This window comes from Corvus cornix, chromosome 8 (assembly GCF_000738735.6).
Source record: "Corvus cornix cornix isolate S_Up_H32 chromosome 8, ASM73873v5, whole genome shotgun sequence".
Taxonomy (NCBI): Eukaryota; Metazoa; Chordata; class Aves; order Passeriformes; family Corvidae; genus Corvus; species Corvus cornix.
The window spans coordinates 10,877,196-10,900,783 of NC_046338.1; the positions used below are offsets into that span (position 1 = coordinate 10,877,196).

The 23,588-nt window shown below is 41.6% G+C and overlaps 1 protein-coding gene across 17 annotated transcripts in view; it reads right to left on the bottom strand.

Moving 5' to 3' along the window:
• PTPRF (protein tyrosine phosphatase receptor type F) overlaps positions 1 to 23,588 on the bottom strand; it is a 379,859-nt gene that overhangs the window by 236,378 nt on the left and 119,893 nt on the right. For all 17 annotated transcript variants that reach the window (XM_039556062.1, XM_039556074.1, XM_039556073.1 and 14 more), the window contains one exon: positions 12,829 to 12,990. In XM_039556062.1, coding sequence (XP_039411996.1) covers positions 12,829 to 12,913 — 85 coding nt within the window. In that variant the 5' untranslated portion in view covers positions 12,914 to 12,990. The remainder of the gene's footprint in view (positions 1 to 12,828; positions 12,991 to 23,588) is intronic.

The following is a 23,588-nucleotide window of genomic DNA, read 5'->3' on the forward strand; positions in this document are numbered from 1 at the left end:
TTGGATGAGGTTTACAGTGCAATCACTTCAAGCTCAGCTGTGGAGTGTATGAGCCTCTCCAGCTTGGCAGAGCAGGTACACTAGAAAACTAATCAAGACCAGGTATCCAGCGAGGCCTAGAAAATGTCAGGGTGGCCATTAGAATTCCACATGTCTTAATTTGAGAATCTCCCAAACCTTCACTAGAAGGTGCAGAAACTAAAAAAAAATTTTAAAGGTCAAAATGTAGAACAATTCATCACTGAATTTCCCTACAAAACAAACCATGTAATGTTCCTGGTTTTAATTCTGTTGACAACAGATTGCACATATTTTAAAAACGTAATGTTTAGCAGCTGTGCTGCCAGTCTGCAGAGTTTGCATATATAGCTGTGATATTACCATACTCTATTATTCATAACAGGCAACAGACTTCCTTCTTTATCTTGTGAAAAATAATTGCAGTTTGAAGTCAAAGTCTGATGGCAAAGAAACATCCAACATAATGGCTAGAGTTTTCAGAATTCAGGAACTCAATGTAATGGCCTGCATTTTGATTTAAATCAATTCATTAAAAAGACAAATCTCCGATCTGTACTTCTTCAGCAAGAACTACATGGCTCTTTTATGAAAGCCAGGAAAGGAAAAGTCAAGGTGGGTAAATAGCTTTTTCTTATCCACAACAAACACACAATAAATTAACTGTAATCTTTTAACATGAAGCATGAGATACTCCCATCTCATACAGCCCTGGGACAGAAATTCATGAGTTGATATATAGCCATTCATAGCAAGAATGACTACTGGAAGGAGAAGGAAAAAAACCTTACACATTTTCCCTTCCACTACCATTAACATGAAAAGCATTCTATACAAATACACATTTTTAATACATTTTCCCATTCATGCACATAAATAAGCATTTAGACATATCTTAGTGAGAAGGTCTTGCAAGACCTACAGCACCCTTTGCAATTGTTTCCCAAAGCATTTTGAGCAGCCAGAAGCTGTTTCAATGCCCCCCCCCCCCCGGGAGCTGCTGGTCAGTGCTGCTCTGGACAGCAAAGCAGCGTTGTTGGCCTGGAGTGGTCCACACACAGAGCCTCCAACCTGCTCTGCTGCTCTGTGTGCTGTGTTATATGGGCTGGCACAACCATACTGTCTTCCTTAGGAATATCTGACAGTCTGCAGGACGGCACAGAAGTTTGGTGCTGTCAGAGAGATGGGTTCTTGCACACCACAGCAGCAACCACCAGACACACACCAGAGCCCTGCCTTGGTGAGCAAAGCCCCTGCAACCAGCAAAGCTCAGACACCAACTATCTACAGATAAATACACAACATGTACTGAAAGAAAAAAATCAAACACAGAATTACCTGCTACAGTTTGCAGAGCTGAGTTAACTGTATGGCTTCAGAAGATGAACCACACATTGTAACAGGCACCTGACCTTTAGTCATGCACAGATGTGGGCAAAAAGATAGCAAACCTACAAGGGTTCATGAGAAAACTAGTGGATGTTTGCAATTGTCATATTCTCCCCTGTATTCACCCACCAGCTCCTTTAGAGCAGAACTACAAAGTCAGAGAAGGGCACTGAAGAGAACTAAGGACCTGGAAAACACTTTCACACAGAGATACGTAATCAGAGGAAAGACAGTGACTGTCCCTTGAGTGGAGGATGAAAAAAGGACAGGATAAAAATATAAGAGTATCAGGTGACCTAGGGATGACAGGCTACGAGACTGTACCTTTCCTGGTTCATAAATGAAGACAAAGAAACATTCATTTTAAAAAATCACACAGTCTATTCAGAACACATCTGAGGGAACACTTTCTGTTTGTGTATGAAATTCCAGAAGTTCCTCTAGAAATTCAATTCCATGCCCAACAATCCTGCATGTCTGTGAGCATTGCTTAGTGCCTGACCTGAACTTCCCAGCTGCAGTTCAAACACATTACTTATTCTCCTAGCAGTGGATGGGAAGGACTGGCTTCCTCCCCAGTTAATCCTTCCACTCTGGCACTGGGATGCTCAGGTTGAGATGTTTCACCACAGGCATTACCCATGTGAGCAGAGTAGAAAGACTACCAAATGTGTCTTCAGGATGGTACTCCTCATTTCTGCCTGTCACTGTAATGTCTGTCCCCCTCAAAACAGCACTGCTTTGTCAACTCCTGTATGGTTTATGATCCATTACCACTGCAAGACCTTTTCTGTATACCAGCTGTCTAGGCAGTTGTCTCTCATTCTGTATTTATGTAGCTGATTACTCCTATTTTCAAACATCTATCCACATTTTTCCTCATTGACATACATCCTCTCAGATAGTTTCGCCAATTTGTAGACATAATTTTGAATTCTAATGGTGTCCTCCAACATGCTTGCCTCTCTTCCCAGCTTGTTGTTGCCTGCAAATTTAATAAGCATGTTCTCTATTCTATGAGAGAGATCATTACTGCAAATGCTGAATGCTACCAAACTGCCAAATACCCACCCTATGAGCAGATGTTTCACAGGAAAAAGTCTCATGAGGGAGCACTGAAAGCTTTACTAAAGATAAATGACATCTACTGCTTCTCCATTCACAAAGCCTGTTAGCCTGTCATTAAAGGAAATTAGATTGATCTGACCTTGACAAAACTACACTGGGTATTATTCCTTTGCCCATGTGGATAAAACAATATTTAGAGTTGTTGCAATTAATAAAGCTTTACAGAAGCAGTAATACAAGTCCAGTTTCTGAGAACAACTTCTAATTTTACATAGGAAACGGGAACTAATGTGGGTGGGGAGAAAAGGCAAGAGTATGAGACAATCTTTTTTTGTACCTCCTTAAAACATCTAGCATTTGTTGGCCATTACTGGAGGCTTATGTTGGGATAATTTTGGGATAAATGGACCTAGAGTTTGACACAGTCCGCAGTTACTGTAACACAAAATAATTCTGCAATTTGACATAAACTTGGAAAACACCACATGGTATACTGCATGTAACTTTAAATGTTAACTGGAGTTTCCTAAATTACACAAAACTACACAGGAAACTCTTCTCACACAACATACTACAGATTACAGACAATGCTGGAATTTTTGAGCTAAATCTGCCTCTGAAAAAAAAGCTTTATCTGCAACAGAAGGCTGAATGTCTAATGGAAAAGACATTGAGCACTGCATGGATGCTGACTGAACAATGCAGGGATTTTGTCTTAAAATGTAAAAAAAACCCCAAATCATACTCTGCTCTTAAAATAGGGCACACGACTCTACAGACATATGAACAGTGGTGTATTTTAGCATTTGAGAAAAAAAACCCCAAAACTTTGGCAGTTAAATATCTTAAATGTTCCATACATTTACTAAGGCAGAAAAAGGTTCGACAGGCATTGCCAAGAAAGACAAGACCAAGCCCCTGTGGCCTGCAGTACAACCACAGAGCAACTTCAACAAAAAAACCTCTCTATTTCCACAGCTGCCTCAAGAAATAGACAAATGCACTAGAAGAGGAACTTCATGGTGTCGGTGCAAATTAATTCTCCCTGCCTACATTCCAGGCTGGGCACTGGAGGACCTGGAGGACACCTCTGCTGTGCACCTCTGGCTCTTGGGAAGGCCGAGATCAGAGCGGCTCTGGCTACCTTCACAGAATGAATACACAGGCAATTTAGTTACACACGAGCTCACACAGCATCCTTTACATAGTGATCCAGCATGAAATTCCCTTTATATTATTCAGCAGCCTGTTTTTCTACGGGTCACTCATTCCACAAATCAGGTTCTGTTCTCTCTGGACATTACTACAGATGCGCTTTGGTGGTCAAATGGTTTCACAGACATTTTAGACTAGAGATCTGTAAATAACACCACAGTCAGCTTTAAGGGTACAGAAGTATTTTTCCACTCTCTTTGTTTTTAAGAGCCTTCAAAGACAACTTTTGCAGAAAAGAACCAAAAACAAATGTCCAACTCTTAAAATACGGTCCCTCAACTTGAACTTTGCCCCAAGACCAAGCAGGGCACATTTCAGCCATGAACTCTTAAAACGCTGAAAAGAACAGGTTATAACTAAGGAACTTTGTGTTAACCCCTGATAAACTGTGTGTAACGGAGCATAAAAAAGGATACTGGGAGTCTACTTGCTGTAGCAAGTATAAATGACAAGTCAACAACCAGGACCATTACCTATTACATCAAACAAGAGTAAAGGGAGTCTTTCCAGGTCTTGGACTACCCTCCTCATCCTCCCAAGAGCCATACTAAACTCTGTACTCAGCATTCCAAGAGTGAGAATACTGTGTCAGGACCAGGCATCCCTGTCCTTTAAATAGGAATATGAAAGTATTTTCTTATAAGTTTGCTTCTCTGAGGTTTTTCCTGCATCCTGGAAAAGCTGAAAGCTTCTGTTTGATGCTAAACAAAATACATAGTTGTCATCATTGTATCAGTATTTTAACCATTTTCAGCATATAACAAGAATCTCACTACTCATTGTTCAGTTCTTTCAATGAATTTTCCCTCTTGCAAATTAAACACTCTGTAAGTACAATACACTATAGCTGCCTTGCTTCCAAGACGTTGTTTTTCCCCAAATGCAGGGACTGAAACCCTCTCTGCAATCAATGCATGGTAACTCTTGCAACTACCTCAAAAGACACAGTTTCAGTTTTGAGCCTGAAAACCAAGGAAATGCCCTATCTTAGGATAGGAACAACACCAAAGTGAGATCTTTGCAACACACTCTGTCTCCCACTCACACAAGTCCCCAGCTTTTGACAAGTGGGTGAAAATGAACAGTCCCACCTGCCAGGCACAGCTGTACTAATGCTGAGGTTCAAAATGGTCATTACAAGTGGAGTTTTTCAGGGGCAAAAGCCCTACATGTGTAAAGCTGCTGAGTATTTCCTGGCCTCTTTAAAATCCCTCTTCAAAACAACCTTTAACAGAAGTAACACAACAGTTGAAGTGGATTTGGCTAAAAATAAACACGAAGAAAACATGTAGGTGTTCTGCACCCTTATAACAAAGAGCAGAGGCTCAACAGTCACTGCTGTCTCCCCATGTGACAATTCACTGCCAAGGACTTGTATCAGTCACCTTCCAGGTGAGCCAACAAAGTTATCATAAGTAGACAGAGTTTGTAAAAAATTTAAAAGAATTTGCAAGAAGAGCAGCAAAAGCAAGCAAGAATTCTGAGTGATTCCTTTTAAATCTGCAGTATTTAAGAGTGCTAACAGTGGATTGATGATGGTCCTTTCCACGAGACCCCAGTTACTTCCAGAGAATCCTCTATCAGCTCAAGTAGAATAACCTCATGTAGCAAAGACAAACCAACTCCAAACCTCTTCCTGATATGCTGACTTTATTCAAAGCACCAACTCAGAACAGTCACCATTGGTGCAACGAACCTCTGTTGGAAAATGGTGGCATTTCCATTTATTTTAAGGTTTGACCAGGTACTTACCTGTATGTCTCAATCCAATCTTACAAAATACATTCCTGGAAATCCTATTGTTAATTACTGGGGGGGGGGGGGAAGGAAATGATGAGTAATATATGCAGTGAAGGACCATCTGCAAAGCACAGGACGACTGTGAAGTCATTCCAGCCTGTACTACATGAAATGGAATATATTCTGTAATTATTTCTTTTTAATACCATGTGAATGCCCCTTATTGTGAAGGCTTAATGCTATGATGCATCAGAGAAATTCAAAACTAACAGACATACAAAGCTCTAGCATTGCAGGCTACAATTCATATACAAATGTAAAGCCATCATCCACTATAAAAAGTGCTTTGATTTAATTCAGTGATCATATGTCAGTAAAGTGTGCAAGGCAAAAGACAGTTCTATGACTTAAAGTTTCAATAAGCACCCTACAGTGTTTTCACACCAACGAAATAAATGAGATTTGTCTCTGGCACAGACAAAGCACTGATTCTCACAAGGGACTAAACACAGCATTCAATTAAGAGTACACCACGGCTTTTCAGCTCCTGATACATAAAGATAGACAACTTACCAGAGAAAAAGCACCCATGAACAGATGCTTTTTTTCCCACTCCTCTTTAAACCAGGCATGTTCAACATCAAAAAAGATTGACTAACATTTTGAGCAAACAAATTTCATACTCTTGGTTGTTCACAAAAATGAGCTTGATCATCTTATATTACAGTATCATTCTGAAGCACCAGTGTAATGAACAGATAATCAAAGAAACAAAAAAAGCATTCCTATTACCACATCATTGCTTTTTACAACTGCTCAGCTAAAACACTGAAGGCTCCAGCAGATCTTGCACGTTTTCCCTTTCTGACATCAGTACTAGTAATAGCCAGGAGCAGCACGACAAACCATATTATTTTACCGGTTTTCTGGCACCCCTTTCCATCTGCAAAGAATGTTACCATCACTACTATAGGGTACTTTAAATATCTCATTAAAATACACATAGCAGCCTCTGCAAATAGCCACAGCTGATTAACATCTGTGAATGAACACAACTCACTTGCAATTAGATTTGGAAAGTAAAGGGTAAGCTTTACCAAGATTGGTAGTCAGCTACAAACAGAAAGGGAAAATTACCTTTAAAGAATTACTCAGATGACTAAATGAGCTGGGATCCAGCAAAATGCATTTTAATGTACTTAGAGACAGATATTCACAAGCAAAAAGCCAAGTCACACTAATGAAATACGAGTCTGCATCCTGGGAATCAGAAGTCCAGAAAGGAATTCAGAGGTCACCGTGGAGGACCACATTCCCAGCTGAATGCTGTGGGTAAAAAGGCTAAAGTGCCATTGTACTGTTGGAAAATGCAGCCACTTGTCTTGGTCCTGGTCTCTTGACTTTAAAAAACATATTGAAAAGTCTGGAGGACTAGTGAAGAACCATAAAAATAATATCTGGTCAGAATAAAAAAGATGAGCCCATTTTTCTACAACAGGAAGTACAAACTTTCAGGTTCTCTAACTCCTCCACTTCAAGTTGCTTCCCCAGGAGATTGCAATAAATAGCAGGAGTCTCCAGCCTCGCTGACAGATGTTCTAATATCCAGTATCTAAACCCTAAAAATGCATAAGTGTAGTTTGCAATAAATACAGATTTGAAGAAATAATGATTACTTGCCATTTTTACAGATCATACAGTAGCTAGATAAATTCTCTACCATTTAGTTTTCAAATCATGATTTGATAGCCCCCCAAAAGCTACGTGCTAGCTCATCCACAGCTGTTAAAAGTAGAAGCAGAAATTACTACTGAAATTATACAGCCTGTGTTACGCAGGTCAGAGTAAAAGACTGCTCTGATCCGAGTTCTGGCCTTAAAAATCTATGAATCTACACTGAAGATAAAATTGTAAGCAGGTAGTTCTATCGGTTTTCTGTATCACCAAGCAAATAAGCACACGCTCTCTCAAAGAACAAGTATGAAATATATCATCCCCTCAACATTTGTCACTTTGCTGGACACTTAAACACAGGAAGTCCCTTATGAAAGCAGGAGAGGAACTCTGGCTGTGCAGCTGAGTCTGAATGGTGCAAACGCCAAGTGGGGATGCTTAGCCCAGCACAGCAGCAGTGAGGGGCTTAAACAAGGAGCCATGGAGTCGAAGCAACAGTCAGAGCCTACACCGTGGTCTCCATGCAAACCACTGCCCCCCAGATGTCCCTGCACACTGACCACATGCTCAGAGATTTCTAAGAACAAAACCCAGAATAAGCTTGGCTGCAGTTACTACAGCACCTCTCTGGGTTTAGGAGCCACCACTCACGGAGGACGCCGTGAGGACAACAGGAAGAGATCACTACATATTTATGCTGCTTTTACATCCTCCATAGTTCTTTGTACTGACCACTACTGGATGAGGGATTTGGGGCTAAGAAGACCTTTGACCTGGCAGCTGATGTTGATTGATGAATGCTGTTGGGTTTAACAATAAATAAAAAAGACAAATCATCATGCTGTGATTTGTTGTGGGTAGCAACCCAAACAAATTCATGTCTTCTGCAAGTGCTGGAGCTAAAAGGGTTATAAATACAGAAGATCATCTGTTGTCTACTCTATATGTGATGCTTGTCCTCACAGCATCCCTTCTACCTTGATGTCTGCAACATTTAGCTACAAGCAGGCAGCATTTAGGTATTTTACAGAGAAGTGCAGAATCCATTTCTACCTAAATACATATATTTATATATATGATGAGTAAGGACACCAAAAATAAACACTGCACAATAACTGTGGTTAATATTTCAACCTGTCCCTTAATGATGCCACCTCAATGCCTCAGGTACAGGGGTTTTCCCAAACAGTATTTTCCATGTTCTTCTTTCTGATGGAGCATGTCAAGCTAGTGAAGGTAGAATTGCAGAAAATTAATATTTACTTGTGCTGCAATACCTGGATCCAATCTCATCAATTACACATAATCACTACATGCAGTGTTTAGGGACAGGCATACAAACAGGAAAGCTGGAAACAGAAACTGATGCAAGGCAGCAGTGGAGAAGCCTCACGTCCAGCTTTTGGGATGGGATCCCTCTGCCCAGCTCTGCGAAGTGGCCATTTTCCAGGCTTGCACAACAGCAAGTCTGTCCCTCAGGGTGGCCTGGATCAGCTCTCTTTGGGGTTGAGCTGTTGTTGAGGCATCATTCAGGTTATGAAGCTAAGGCAGCAGAGCTGAATCAGAGTCAAAACAAGCCAAGCTGGTCTTGGGAGCACAAAACAATAAGGGCATACAACAGAGTTAGGGGACAAGGAGAACCAAGCACCATAACAGATGTTCTCTCCAGTGCTCTTCCACCCAAAATCTCCAGACAGCACTTCAGGTACAGTGCAAAATCCCTGGCACAACAGAACTCACCTGAAGCTAGAAAGGGCCATCTTACTATTCTTAGACATCACTGTATCTAGAAAAGCCATCTTAGTACTCTTTCTTTTCCCAACCATCACAAGCATGAGCATCGTACCTTTCTATTTCATTTTTTAATGTGTCTCCTTGATTCAATTAGCATCCAAGAAACTTTGATTAAAAACAAAAAAAACCCACACAGAAAAACCTCCCATGTACAAGATGCACATCTTTCAGATATAAAGCAGCTCTTTCTTTCAGGGGCAGAGCAGCCTTGAGACACTTCAGACTCGGGGTCCTTTCTGGCCAGAGGTGGTGGGAGCCAGAGCCCTGCCTTGACCACACCAGCTCATTGAGGCACGTTTCATCTACCCTCTCAAATAAAAGCCAAGTTTGCTCTACCTTTAGAAATCAAAAGGTGCAAATTATTTGTTTACCAGGTATCAATTCACAGGTAGTTGGCCTTATTCTGCCTTAGTTCTTTCCTTCTACAAGGTCACTTTTGAAGTGGTTTTATTCCTTAAGCCCTTTGAAATTCTGTGCAAGACAAACCAAAAAACACTGTGGTTAGAAAAGACCTAGGATGGGTCACCCAGTCTCTTCCTTTGGCTAATGGAACCTGTGCCCAGAACTTCAAAAACAAAGCCTAATTTTTAAAAAACCAAGACAACAACAAAAGACAGTGCTGATGATTTCTCATGACATTATTGATTTTTCCCCATTTTCTCTGCATTTTGTTTTGAGAGGGGATTTTTGGTAGTTTTTTTATTTTATTAGAATAAATGACACATTTTCAAAAGCTGAAAAAAAGCATCTTTTAGTTTACAATTGCTCTGAACATTAACTGAAATCTGCAAAGCCATTTTTCCCATGTACAATCAAAAGCTGACAGACAGGGAAGTACAGAGTGTATAAAAAAAACCCACACAAGCAAGCTGAGAGAGAATGGGTAAAACAGCCATCCTGAATCAGCTCCGAGCTGCTCTAATGGAGTTAGGGTCACCCTGACAGAAACACAGTCAGATCACAGAGAAAATTTAATAATTTCTTATTGCAGTCTGTAAAAGCTGGGGAGGATTTGAAAGAGCTTTCTGCCAAATTAGCAGTTCTGTATCCACTGCTCATGCGCATGTGCCCCTTCCCACTCACCTTCTCCTCCCAGCACTGCACCAGAGCAGCCAGGAAGCCACCACTCCCCTCCTGCTGCCACAGAGGCACCCAGTGAGCCCCTCTTTTTTTGACACTCTGCCACTCAGTTTAACCTTTAGATGCTCCTTCCACTCCTCATTGCTGACATTTTTCACAGCTCCCGCGAACTCAATTTCAGGGGAGGCACCAGCACAGCCCGGCGGTAATTCCGCCAGGCAGTACACACTCAACCTGCTTTATCTCAGGCATTAACATCCAGCCTTCTGCCAGCTGCCTTAATTGTCAGGAAGCTACAGCAGCAACACTGAGATGTGTTACAGCAACAGCAGGTGGGGAAGGCAGGGAAGACCCAGTCGTAGGTGCTCCCTGAGCACCCAGCCAGGCGCCACACTGCTGCCAGGGATGCAGCACAGCCCATCTCCAGCCATCCTTCCCTGCTCCTATAAAAAGCTATTTGGGGACTGACTCCAGAAACTCCAGGGACAACCCTGCTCCCATTATCCAGTTGCTTTTAGTGGGGGAAATGCAGGAATGCTTTGGAGATACAGAGCCTGTCCATCCCTCCACTGACTCCAAGCAGCACTGCAATGGGGAAAAGAGAATCAGAGTCATTTCTTGGGAACAGCCCTTATCAGTGTAAATAAATGCTCTTTCACTGAAGCCAACAGGATGGTACAGGGACCAAAAAAAACTGAGGAGTGTGCACATGGGGTGCTCCTTTCACAGCATCCCTCTCTAGCTTCCACTGGAAGCTCAGGTGTCCATACATTGTCATACCTTCCCCTTGCCCTCCACTACTGTCCTGAACCAAGACTCTCCAATGCCAGATTCACTAAAGCATCACTTGTCTGCATCACTGATGGCAGGTCATGTCAAATGCAGGGTTTGGGGGTGACATTTTACCCCTGCAGAGGCACAGAGCAGACAGGTCCTTTCACACAGCTCCTAGCCTCTGAGGGTTGGTGGCAAGATTCAGTGGGTCACATGAGAGAAAACCTCTAAATTGCTAAAATACACAGAGCAACATTTTCCATCCTAGGAAACCCTTGATTAATCCATGGTGGCTGTGGTGGTTAAAAGGTCAGTGCCCTCCAGAGCTGCCTTCCAGATTAAGAAAAAGTAATTCAGAGTCAGTCTGCACCAGAGAAAAAGGCATACATACAGATAAACTTGTTCCTCAACACTGAAGTGTTCCACACCTGAGACACCACACAGGAACAGCCAATTTTGTTACATTTAAGCATGTGGAAGTATTCCACAAAATTAGCAAAGCACCTCTACCACAAGTTATCCTCAGGCCAAGAAATGTCCTAGGACACCTCAAGCTCCACCAGCTTCTGCACAGCTGTGATGTGAGTGATGCTTCTCTCCTTTGAAGGAGCCAGTAATAAGATAATAACTTTCGGGGAATTTTTATACACCTCAGAACACTAAACAAGTATTTCTCTATGCCAGATTCCAAAATGGGCTACAATGTGCAGATGTAAAGTGATCTGAATAAGCACTTTTCAACAGCACCAGCAGACAGCAGAGTAAGCTGAGGAAGGAGACAGCTGCTGCCCACAGTTTAACTGGACAGCTCAGACTCATACAGACCCACATTCATCTGCTCTCTATGCAAGTCATCCCTAATGACAACAAAAGAATGAATTTGTATGTTTCTTCACATCCCTCCGTCACTCTTCACTTCATCTTCTCTAAATTTAGTCCTTCCTTTCAGTTAAGGACATTTAGGACCCCCCAGTCTGTTTTCTACATTCAGCCAGGTTCCTACCAACATGAATCAAGATCTCCTTCAACTTTCACAAAATTACATCAAGTTATAAGCCTGGTGACTAAAGCTGCAGTGAGAAAGACATGACCGCTGGCAGCTCAGGAGGTGCATCATGGTCACCTGGGTTTCAACTCAAGCATCCCAGGAGCTCCTGGTACTTTCGGAGACAAGGAGTATTCACAACAGCCAGAGACCATGATGAATGTGCAGACATTTGGACACCGAAAATCTGGGTACAGGTTAAAAAAAAAAAAGGGAGAGAGGCTGCACAAATACTTGGGGACTGCCTAACAAATACACACCCCAAGATTATGCAAAAAGCCAAAGCCACGAGGGTTCCTGCTGTCTGCATAACCCATTCCACAAGACATTCCTACTATAAGGTGTTTTTAGTAGGCTACCATCACCCATGCTTCTCTGCTCCTTTCTGTCCACAACAGCGTTTTGTGCACATTTCCCTTGGCTGGATGGGGCTAATTAAAGCCACTCACAGCAGCTCTATGGGACTATCAGGACAACAGCAAGGACACAACAGCTTAAAGTATGACCACAAGGAAACACTGTACTCCAATTCTGCTGAAATATAGGTGTAAGAGAGCTACACCAGAAGGTAAGAACTCACACCCTCTTCCCCAACAGCTTTCTCCAACAGCAACCGCCTGCTGACTCAGGAGAGATGTCTCAGTGCTACACAAATTACAAGAGCTGGCAAAAGAACAAGGAAGAAGTAACAGGGATTACTGTGACCCCAATACTTCTTTCTTCCTCCGCCCCCAATTTTCTTTACTCATCTGTACGTGTTAGAAATCAAACTGTCAGGTTTTGATCTTGCAGCTACTACAGAAATTCTTCCAACACTTGAATAAATTTTGTCAGTCTTTTTAGTTCTACTCGTGCCCCTTCACACATACCCTGTTTATCTGCAATGCGCACACTGGGAAATAAAAGACTGGGGGGGAGGGGGGAAGTTGTCTCTTAGCCCTCAGTGTTTCCCGTACAAACCAAGAAGGTTTAATATTTCTGGAAAGAAATTTGCAAGGCATTCAGGCTTTCCAAAACCAAATGTCACTTACTGTCCGCTCTTACAAAAGGCAGCATCAAGCAGCAGAAGATGGCTGCTGGCACAGTGAATACTGGGATGCAGAAGTTAGGCACCATATTCCAAAGTAGAGCAAGTCCTCTTCAGTCTGAGGCAAGTGGTCAGTACATCCAGTGTTACAGACACAGACTTACTCCTGCAAACCAAAAGAGGAAAAAAAGGAAAATTATTATGAAACACAGATTAACTGCTAGTATACCAAACTGCATTGCAAAAACATCATTACAGATACTTTCAAAGAGAAATTTAACTATCTTCCTTGCATGAGCAGTAGAGCACCATACACGCCTCCAAATTCAATAAGCTGATTTCAAGGGTCAGGAGGCATAAATGCACCCATCTCCAAGTTTACCCTCATGTACAGTCTGGTTTATGGACCATTAATGCATCCTTTAGTTGCTGTTGTTCACAACAAATAGTTCCAAAGCTGCACATTACATACAAGAAGCAGTCTTAAGCTCTTTTAACTCTCTTCCCATGTGCCCTAGACAGACATGTTTGACTGCATATGCAGGGAGGTTTGTGATCAAATCGCATGTAAAGCATAGCCTGGACCATCCAGCTGGGCTGGTGTACACCAGACAAGTCTCAACGGGTTCAAGCAGAAGAAACAGAAGCTGAATTGGATCAGCTGTCAGCTCACAGGGCTACCAGAGTCACAGCAGAATGTTATTAAGGAAAGTGTCTATAAAGAGAAGCTTTACCCAAAGCAAACATGTCAGCTTGAAACTCTCCAAAATGGAGAGGATGACTACCTAAAAGGATTTATGAGTGGATATTCTTTCTCCAAAATAAAGCAAATTATCTTGCAAATTGCCTTAACTTGGGCATCTGCTTGAATATTGAAATACAGAAAATTCCTTGAAAACCAACCAGAAAAAGGCAGGTATTTAAAAGAATACAATTTCTGTGTATCTGCCTTTTCTATCTTTTAACGAGAATATACTCATTGTACTTTCACCTCAAAGTCTAAGGTCTACCTGTTAAGACAGACTTTAAAGGAGCTAGCAAGCCCCATGCCCTAAGTGATCACACTCAGCAGTCACAGGGGCTCACACTTTCAATGCCAGGCATCTTAATGCAAGCTCAAGAGTTATTTAAAGGTTGGTGTAATTCTCCACAAAGCTGCAAAAGTTACCAAATTTACCAACACAGTATCATTAGTGAAAAGATCTCATGCTGGCATATGCCAGCCTGAGTGGACCTCGTGAGTATCCTTGAAGCAAAGTATCTGCAGCTGCGCACGCTGCGTGTGGCCCAACGCACCACTCTTATGCTAGCAGACATTTCAAAAACACCTTCAAGACAGCTCTAACAAAGATATTTTTGAATTTTGCTAGGTTTGGAAGTGTATTGTTTTTTTGGAAACCGCTGAGCTTTTGATGGAAGTATCACAAGTCACAAACACGTCTACTTCTGACAAAAACACGGTGCTCAAAGAATGCCAGCAATGATCGTGCCTAGGGAAATCCACAAGAAATCTCAAGAGAATCTACCTTGGCAAATATTTACATTGCATAGTACTAACAAACAGGAGACCATGATTCTTCTCCATTCTGTTACTGTATTTGCACAGTAAATCTTTTCACGTTATAATATTGCACAACACAGAGAAATCTTTATTTATGCAACATCTTCTGCAGCCAAGACATCTGAAAATATTTTACAAAATAACCTAGTTCTAACCTAGATGCAGAGAGAATACTGATCATCTCATCCTGTTTTTATTGTCTCAATGAGAAGGCATAAATCTAACTAAGTTCAGCAGCAAGACTGCGAATACTGCAGAAGAGGCTCTTTGTACCAGCCACACACTCAGTTATCTTTGCTGCCCTCCAACTTCCCTATCCTCACTCATCTCTCACCAAAGGATTACTAAAAGCACCATTAACACGTCTTACATAGCAAAGACAGAGACAGGTAGTTGTATCTCTATAGCTGCATAAGTGCTATTCCAACGAGAAACTCTGTTCAGTCCCCAAGCAGTTGGCCCAGCGTTAGCCAGCTCCCCAGATATGGCCCATACAGGAATGGGAAGAAATGCCTGGATCAAGAGGGATGATTATGTTTCTAAATACTGCATGTACAGGGCTAATTTGTGCTGCCTGGAGAAGGGAACCCACTGAAGCACTTTAAGCAGCATTACATCTGGCTCAACAGCAGCCAGAATCCTAAGAGGCTACACTTCCTGGGGAGAGGTTGGGAACACCAAGGTTTGAAATTACTGTGTCAAAACTAATGATGTGTCGAACTCTCTAAGATAAGGACAGTGAACGAGTTTTATAGGTAGTGCGGAAACATCTTAGTATTTGTCAGACCACACTGGGGATGAATAGCTTTCAGAGAGCCTTTCCTCTTTCATTCACTTCCATTAACAACAAAAGTGCCTCATCTAATGGTGCATCTCGAGCGCAGATTGCTCAGAGTTGTGTCAATGGCACCTCCACAGCCCTCATTCAGAAGTAACTCTCAGGAACACAAAACCCTCCGTTAAAGAATAGGTCTGTCTCTTGATTTCTCTCTTCTTTCAGCAAATGTGATCAAGCTTCTCTCCAGTTTCAACAGATTTATAACTTTCCTCTCCAGCCCATGAGATACATACCAGCATGCACCATGCAAAACTGATGAATTGTCAGATACCCTACCAGATGCTTCATAGACTTGATCTTTTTCAACTGTTTAGTGCTCTACATAATTTACCATCTGGTAGAAAAGCCAGATTTTCTTATGCCAGACTGCTGTCTATCCGTCCAAAGTTAATAGACCACCTTTGGCCTTTAACAGGATCAAAATTTGCCACTTCCTCTTTCCATGGCTGCTCTGCCTATGGAAAAGTTGTCTGTATTCAATAATTAAAGAGCTTTAAATTGGAATGTTTTAAAATTTTATAAATCTCAGTAGCTGTCATTCTCTTTTGAAAGTGAAAATATTAAAAAGCTTCTCCCAGTGGTTCAGCTTTCCCATTTTTCAGAAGGGATGATGCTCTCTCACAACAAGAAAACCCAATACTCAAAGCAAGGGTGACAGCTGAAGCTCAGTTAACCCTTACAAGGGCCAGTGTTACTCTGACAGTGTTCAACAGCAATCTTGAACCAATGCTAAATGATTCCTTTCCTGGGGCAGAAGGCAGCTTGGATGAAAAGTAGCTAAAAACCAGATGATTTTGGTAGATTTTGGTAACAAGCTGAACAAATACGAAGTCAGTATTCCTTTGGCAAAATCAACTACAACAGCAACTGACCAAATAATGCTCCTACAAGTCTTTATGTGTCTTTTCCCCAGCAACCTCATGCCTCTTCAGGCTGCTCTCTCTTCCATCTGGACTGATCTACTGCGCACCAGACGACCGTAGTCCCATCATTTGAAGGCCTCACTTAATCTCTCTGCTTTGACCAGCATCTCACAACTAATACTGCATTTGGGAGCCCAGACACTGTACAAGAAGGTTTTTCAAAAACACACGTACATTCTCATTTCTCCTTCTGCATCTGGTCCTGGCAATATTATAAACTCTAGACTACATAACCCAAAATTAGGCTGAGGCTAAGCACTCCAGATGGCTTTGTAAAAACAGCTTTGAGTTTAGCAAGCTAAACTCCTGCCTCTGCTCCAAACTCAGTGTCAGAGCTACCGTGAGGTAGTTTGGCAGAAAACTAGAAAGCGGGAAAGCACAAGAAAAAACTAGCATTCTTCATTTAAATATATCAGTTTTTGCTGTGGGGCAGGTGGATGGAAAAGAGGCGGTCTTGAGGACGTTTTTTGAAACCTACATGGTTTGATTCTTTCAGGCAGGCAGAAAAAGCTGGACTCATTTAAAACAGAGCCAAGAATACCAACAGCTCATATGGTACTAAGAAATTCTGGCAATGAGTACGTCTCACAGGAGACAGCAAAGAGATTAGAAAAAGCAGTCAACTTTGAAGAGTCAAGAGGAATTTCAAACCAGCACTGAATAGCTTATGTCCTCTATGAACTCTTCTGTAAGATAAACTGAACCGAAACAAGTGTCACGTGAGTCACCAGCCAAGACTGGCACAGTGAAGAAAAGCATCCCCAAAGCAAGCCTGCCCATTCCAAACCAGGGACAAAAATACTGCACTAAAATCACTTTTTAGGTTAAGCTACTTTGCAACCCAAACAATCTAAGAAGTCAGCACAAAAAGTTCCCTCCAGGAACCCCTGTACATCCACAGAACTGCCAGGTTTCGTTGCGTGTGTGAGTATTGACACTGCCTTTGCTGTGAAACACAATAAAGAGACTCTGGAGAAACTTACAGGGTAGGAAGGTGAGCCCAGTGCATAAGCAATGTCCTTATCTGACCTGGAGATGTAACAGTGTCTTTTCAAAAAGGAACCTGAAACAATTGTGTTTGTTTTTCAAGGTAGAAACTTCCTGAGCATTCTTGAGGTAAGCCCAAGGATACAGGTCAGAAAATACCAACTGGGCACCACCCAGACCATGGTAAAGACAGAGCTGAAACTACATCAGCTTCTCCCAGCACTACTGCATGTGCAACACAATTAAATTTGCCTCCTGGACCCCTACCCGCTACTTTATATTTTACACAAGTACCTGAAGGGAAACCAGTGCTCCAGAGGGAGCCAATCAACACAATACCACCTGATCAACTCTGGGGTGCCACACCAGCGATGGTGATCATGTGCCACACAGAGCATTAAGGCAGCTCTTTATTCTGTTAAAAGTGAGAACAATAACTGGCTACGGCTCAGCTGCTTCGCTCTGTACATAATGCCTCATCTGTGCTCAGGAGGAGGAACAGGAAAACCACGACACACCATATAACTCAAGATCATCATACTGCACACATTAAAAGTTGTGGAAGCACAGTTACACACAAGCTAATGACTTTTGAATGTTTCACTTCGCTACATTAGTATTCCTTTAGCATAGATTTCTTTGTGCTTTTCTGTGAGAAATATAATATAAAGAGACTTGGGGAGTACAGCAATATGGCCAAAAAAGACAAAATGAGTCTCATTTCACTCCGAACTCCCACATGCAGGGAATGTATTAGAGAGATTCAGTGGGGAGATATATGAAGATGGCAACGATGGCAACACTAGAATAGATTTAGGGAGGAACTTCCTATGAACTTGCAATACAGTAAAAAGGCCAAAAGCTAAAGAGACTGCCACACAAGCAAAGGTACCAACTCCAGGACCCAGGTGTGAGCAGGCCCAGAGCATCAGTGTGGTGCTCTCAGTTACAAGACTCTCAAACCATCTGGAGAGAAAGGATGAGCAAAGCAATTCAAGAACCAGGAAGGATAAAAATCTCTGTCAAGTCACATACACTAGACAGACTGGCTAAGGATTTGATAGCTATCTGTAAGTACGTGAAGGATACAAAACAGCAAGAAAGGAGTGGAGGAGTATAATTAGCCATGGGCACATAACTGTGAGAATGAGACAAAGCAAAAGAAAGCTTATGTTGAATATTCTCAGTAAACAGTCAAAAGAAAAAAGGGAAACACACCCCTCCCCAGAAGTATTTTTCCCAGAAGGAAAATGTTTCATCATCTGTTTGGAAAGAAAATAAAAATGGGGTAGGAAAAAAACAAAAAGAAAACCCAAAACATCCCATAATCTGGGAAAAAACACCAAAACAAACCAACAAACTAACACAGGCAGATTGGTATGGAGCAATATATGTAACAGCAAGAACAACTCAAAAGTACTTTAAAAAGATTCCCCTTATTTTGATAAAGCATGAAAAACTGAGAAGCGTTAAGCACAAGCTGGCCCAGCTACAGGTCACTGTGATCCTGAACATGTAATCCCAACTTCACCCAAGCAGAGGAGCAGAGCCACTTTTAAGCAGAACACAAGCACAGCTTGAATATTCCTGTCAGCTTTATAGGCTACATTGGTTCTGAAGACATTAATTTCTGAAGGTGTCATTGCCTGCAGACAATACTAGATAAGAAAGAGGAATTTTTCCACTGGAACAAGGATTATGAAGGGCCCCGTTAAATAACTATGGAGATAAGTTAAAACATCCACTTAAAATATAGATCAGCCTTGAGCCTCACAAGCCCAGCTATCACTCACAGTGAGCACTAAGCACAGATTGCTGTAGATCACCCTACCCAAGCATAAAGGCTCCTAATGCCTGCCATAAAGTCTCCTTAAAAGAAGTAAACTATTGCATATTGGCTTTCCAAAAGAGGTCTCCTACATTTACAGAATAGGCCCAGCAGTGCACCCAGATGCATGAATTACAGATCCAAGGCAGTAGAAAGTCCCACAAAAAATAATAGAAGTAAATTCACCTATTCCTTAACTATCAGCAAACTCCACTAATGTGAAGAAATGTGCTCCTGAGTCAGACATTTCCACAAAGCAAGAATTTCCGTGCTTTTACTACAAATTACTGTACACGTGACAGTATATTCCTAATACAAATGACTGTGCCAGAACAGGCTTGACTGAATTCAGCACAACAGAAAACAGTGGAAGGACTAAAATCACAAGGTACTAAGTCCTCTCCTCTAAACCCAACTCCAGGGCATTAAGTTCTGCACATTCAGGGTGCAGACAGGTGGTTCTAAACTAAAGAGAGGGAGAGCTGAGAAACGCAGTCCTTCTGGGCTTGCTGCTTACAACACACCACAGCTGAGTGCCATTGACTGTACAGCTGTGGTCCTGTTACTCCTGCATCTGGCTCCAGCAGTGCCAAACACGCTGCTTCTGCATCTCTCAGACTGACAGAAGAACATGCAAGGCAGAGCAGACCTAACATCCACTGAGCACCAGATCTAATTTTAATCAAAACAGCAAGAATGCAGATTATTGACCAGATGAGAGATAATCTGTCCTTCCATCCCTTCAAGGATTTGCACGGTGTCTAACGGCTTGAAGCCAAACTAAATCCTGAATCAATTCTAGTTCAAAATTAAATCAGTTTCCTCTTTGTAAGAATGCTTTTACTCTATCCACGTTATCTACTCAGCTTCCTTAGAGGCCTCAGCGTCAAAATTTTTCAGAGACCTCCCAGAATCTGAGCAAGCCTTTTCTCTGGCTTGGAGATTTTGAGCAACTTCTAGAAATTTTCCTTTGCAGAATCCATCAAAGTTGGACCCTGTGAGAATGTGATCTTCAGATATTGTGTTATTTTCTCAGTAATTTTTGCTTCAACCAGAGTACAAGGTACATAAAGAACTTTCTTCGGGGGGGCGGGGGGAAGTTTTTCTTTTTAACAAAAAATCCCTTACTTTTGCTGGAAGTTCAGTTATGTTTTATGTATCATAGCATACTATAGGTGTCTGCTCACTTAATGCCTTCCAGATTAACAGCTTATTCTAAATCTGCTTTTGCCAAGACCTCAATTTCTGGAATTTGCTTAGCTTTTATATTTAGAAATACTGGGCACAATACTAGTACCAAGTCTTCTACAACATTTCCAGTGGTTAAAAACTGATGCAAAGTAATAATTTCATTCCTCTTCCTTAACTGCCTTCCTTAACCTCCTATCATCCACCAAGACAAATTTTCACACAAGACAATGGCACTGATTTGCCTAAATTATTTATCTTCTATGTATAGTCAGCAGTTCTTCAAAGCCCACCTTGAATCTTTCAATTTTCCTTTTATACTCATTATACTTTATATACTCTACTACTGATAAATGGGAGTTGGGTTTCCAAATTTTCATCTCAAACAGCTTCTCAAGCCTGCCACCTACCTAGAGTGAATTACTCCCAGCTAACTGCTTGCTAATTTAACTGCTTTTCCCAGCTTGCTTTCTTGTGTTCCTCTATTGATTTCAAACCACATCAGGGAACTGATTCACTCCCTCCTTGCACCCTCCCTTTTTCTTTTCTACTTTTACTTTTTCCCATCATAATATTAAGGATGCTTTGAGTAACTTGTTCACTTTCTTGTAAGCTACCCTTTCTGAAGTTTACCATCATTCTCAACACTTTAATCTTCTTGTCCCCTCTGAGCTTGATGTATTCATGCCCTACATCCACCACGGTCATGGCCACTCACAAAGACGTATGTGAGGAGCCCACAAACACCTTCAACCTTGATGATGCACCAGGCAGCTTGACAAAGACATGAGTGATTAAATAATCCTGAGCAACTACTTGTGCCTGCAGCTATTTTAAGCCAGGCTCTGGAAAGAACACACATGCTGGTGACAAACCCCCCACCCACTGTCTCGCAGCCACTGTCACACGTGGCAATTGAGTAAAAAAGGACTTACTGCTTTGATCCTGCTTACAGAGACAATAATCCTTTTCCACAGGTCCACCAAGCACACACAAAGTGCCAAGTTCTCAAATACATCTTGGCTGCCATCCTTTCTAGACATGGGCACCACCAGCTGAGGAGCAGCACGGCTCCATCAGATGGGATCCCCGTCCATCCCAGCCAGCCCCTGTCAGCCAACACTAACCTGTGCAGGAGAAGACAGAGCAGGCTGCCATGGGGCTGCCTTCTTCCTAATGCTATCATTTAGGAGACAACTTACGCCCTGCTGGAGGGTTTATGTATCCAATTAAACTTCCTGTAATTCTCATCTTGTGAAACTATGAACATTTTCAATGCTAGATTTTGGAATTACTCTCTCCTAAAGGGCTTTGAAGTTAATTATATCATAGTTGTTATTACTGTCTCAGCCACAGATTCTGCTTGAACCCCATTATTGTGTGTGTTACTGAGGGCTAAAATAAGAATAGCTGCTGTTTCAGTGTGCTCTGGAGCTAGCCTTTCCTTCAAACTGCTTCTATAACCTTTGCCCAAACATTATGTATGCTCAGTTTATATGCAGGTAGTTAACAGAGCCCAGTAGGGTAAACGGACTTATTACATTTATTAAACTGAATTCTCTCCATGCAGAACGCCCCCAGCATCCTGCAGTTCACTGGCTCTGGAGGCATTTTGGCATTTTGAAGACAGCACCCAGAAATTCCCTCCGCAACTAATAAGCAGGAACTATGAAAGCACAACTTTCATGCAATTGCCTTCTGTATGAAAATGAAAACTGTTTATGTAACCTCTAAAGAAACCAAGATGCAATCAAGCTTATTGTAATAAGATGCTAAATTTATTGATTACTCCTTTTTATTTTTTCCTTCTACTAAGATCCCCTAGCTTTGCTTCACCAAAAGAAAACCACCTCTGAGGTGGCATATACAACACAGCACCCAAGCCATATTAAAGAAATGTATATTTAAAAAAGCCCTAGGTGTAATATAATGCTTATTGAAGATGAAGAAACCAAAGGTCTGCAAATTGTCAAATCCTAAATTAATGGTAGCAAGTCAATCTTAACTCTTAATATAAAAATTTCTATTCCTAATTTTTTATTCCAAACTACTTCTCTCCTTCAGTAGCACTTCAGGCTAAAAATTAAATTCAGGTTTTTTGCATCACATTCTGTACAGTAAGACACATAAAACATATACACATCAGATTTTGTCTCATATCTAAGGCTGTGTGTTCAAAACCGTTTGATGGAAGAAAATCAATTAATATATTTTACAAGTCTTCTTTGTTTGTTAGATCAAAGCAGTAGTTTCCTACTTGTTTCCTGTCCAGAGGGACTGAGATAACAGCTGCATCAAGGCTGCAGCAAATCCAACACTTTCTGGATGCACCAGCCATCTTCCATCTTTCACGCCACAAAGCAAATGCCAGGACTTTTCAAACAGGCCAAAATCTGCTTCCACACTCACATTCTGCAAGTAAATTCTTATGTGGGGACCACACTAAGTGCTAAGCACTTAAGAGGCAGCAGATAGGAAGGCTCCACATGGCTGTGGATCCGTGCTGCCTGACACCCTATCAAGGATGCACAACCTCATCTGCTTCGGATTAGAAAGATGAGAAAAGCTGGGAAGGCTAACAATACTCTGCACATCTTAATGAAGCTATAATAATCGCCTTTGCCAACCCTGAAAGAAATCCAAAACATAAAGCCAAAGTAAACATTATTACCTCTCAGGTGAGTTGGATACATCACCACCCCTACACAGCACTTGCTGCTCCTTGCATCTTGCGTGATCCTGAACCTCCCACGGACCCTCCTCATCCACCATAAAATCCACACTAAATTTATCACAGATTATGTATGACTTTGCTTTTTATAACCAACAATTTTCTGACTACTAGAAAAGGCATGCTTTGCTAACCGAGGGTATTCAGTGCATGGCAGTTATGTAGCTACTTCCAGTGCCTTTGTTATTTCTGCACTGGAGAGGCAGGAGGAGAGATCAGTTCTCACATTCAGCACAGCACTCACATAGCACAGATAGAGAGATACGGGATGTTCTTCACCTCTTGGTCCTCCATCACATCCTACGGCTCTAAAAAATGTAAGTTTTGCAATTCAACCTTAAGTAAAGCATTCAAAGGAAAAAAGGCAAACAAACAAATTTCACCACTACAGTACTTCTATTTCCACAAGACAGTAGCTTCCTTTTGATTTTTATAATTTGGTCTTTAAAAGCTACTCTTCCTCCAACTTTGAGAACATTTCCTATGTAACTCAGATCTTATAACTTCTATGCAATCTCTTTACCAGGAGAATGGTCCTGTGCTAATGGTCTGAGTCAAGACAAACCCAAATTCTAATAAAAGATCAACCTAAAAAACAAATTATGTACCTCACACAAAACTGCCCTTTTCTAATGGAGACTTCTGCCAATAGCAGATGGAAAGACCTTTGAAAAATAAGACATCCAATATGCCATCTGCAGCAACTTT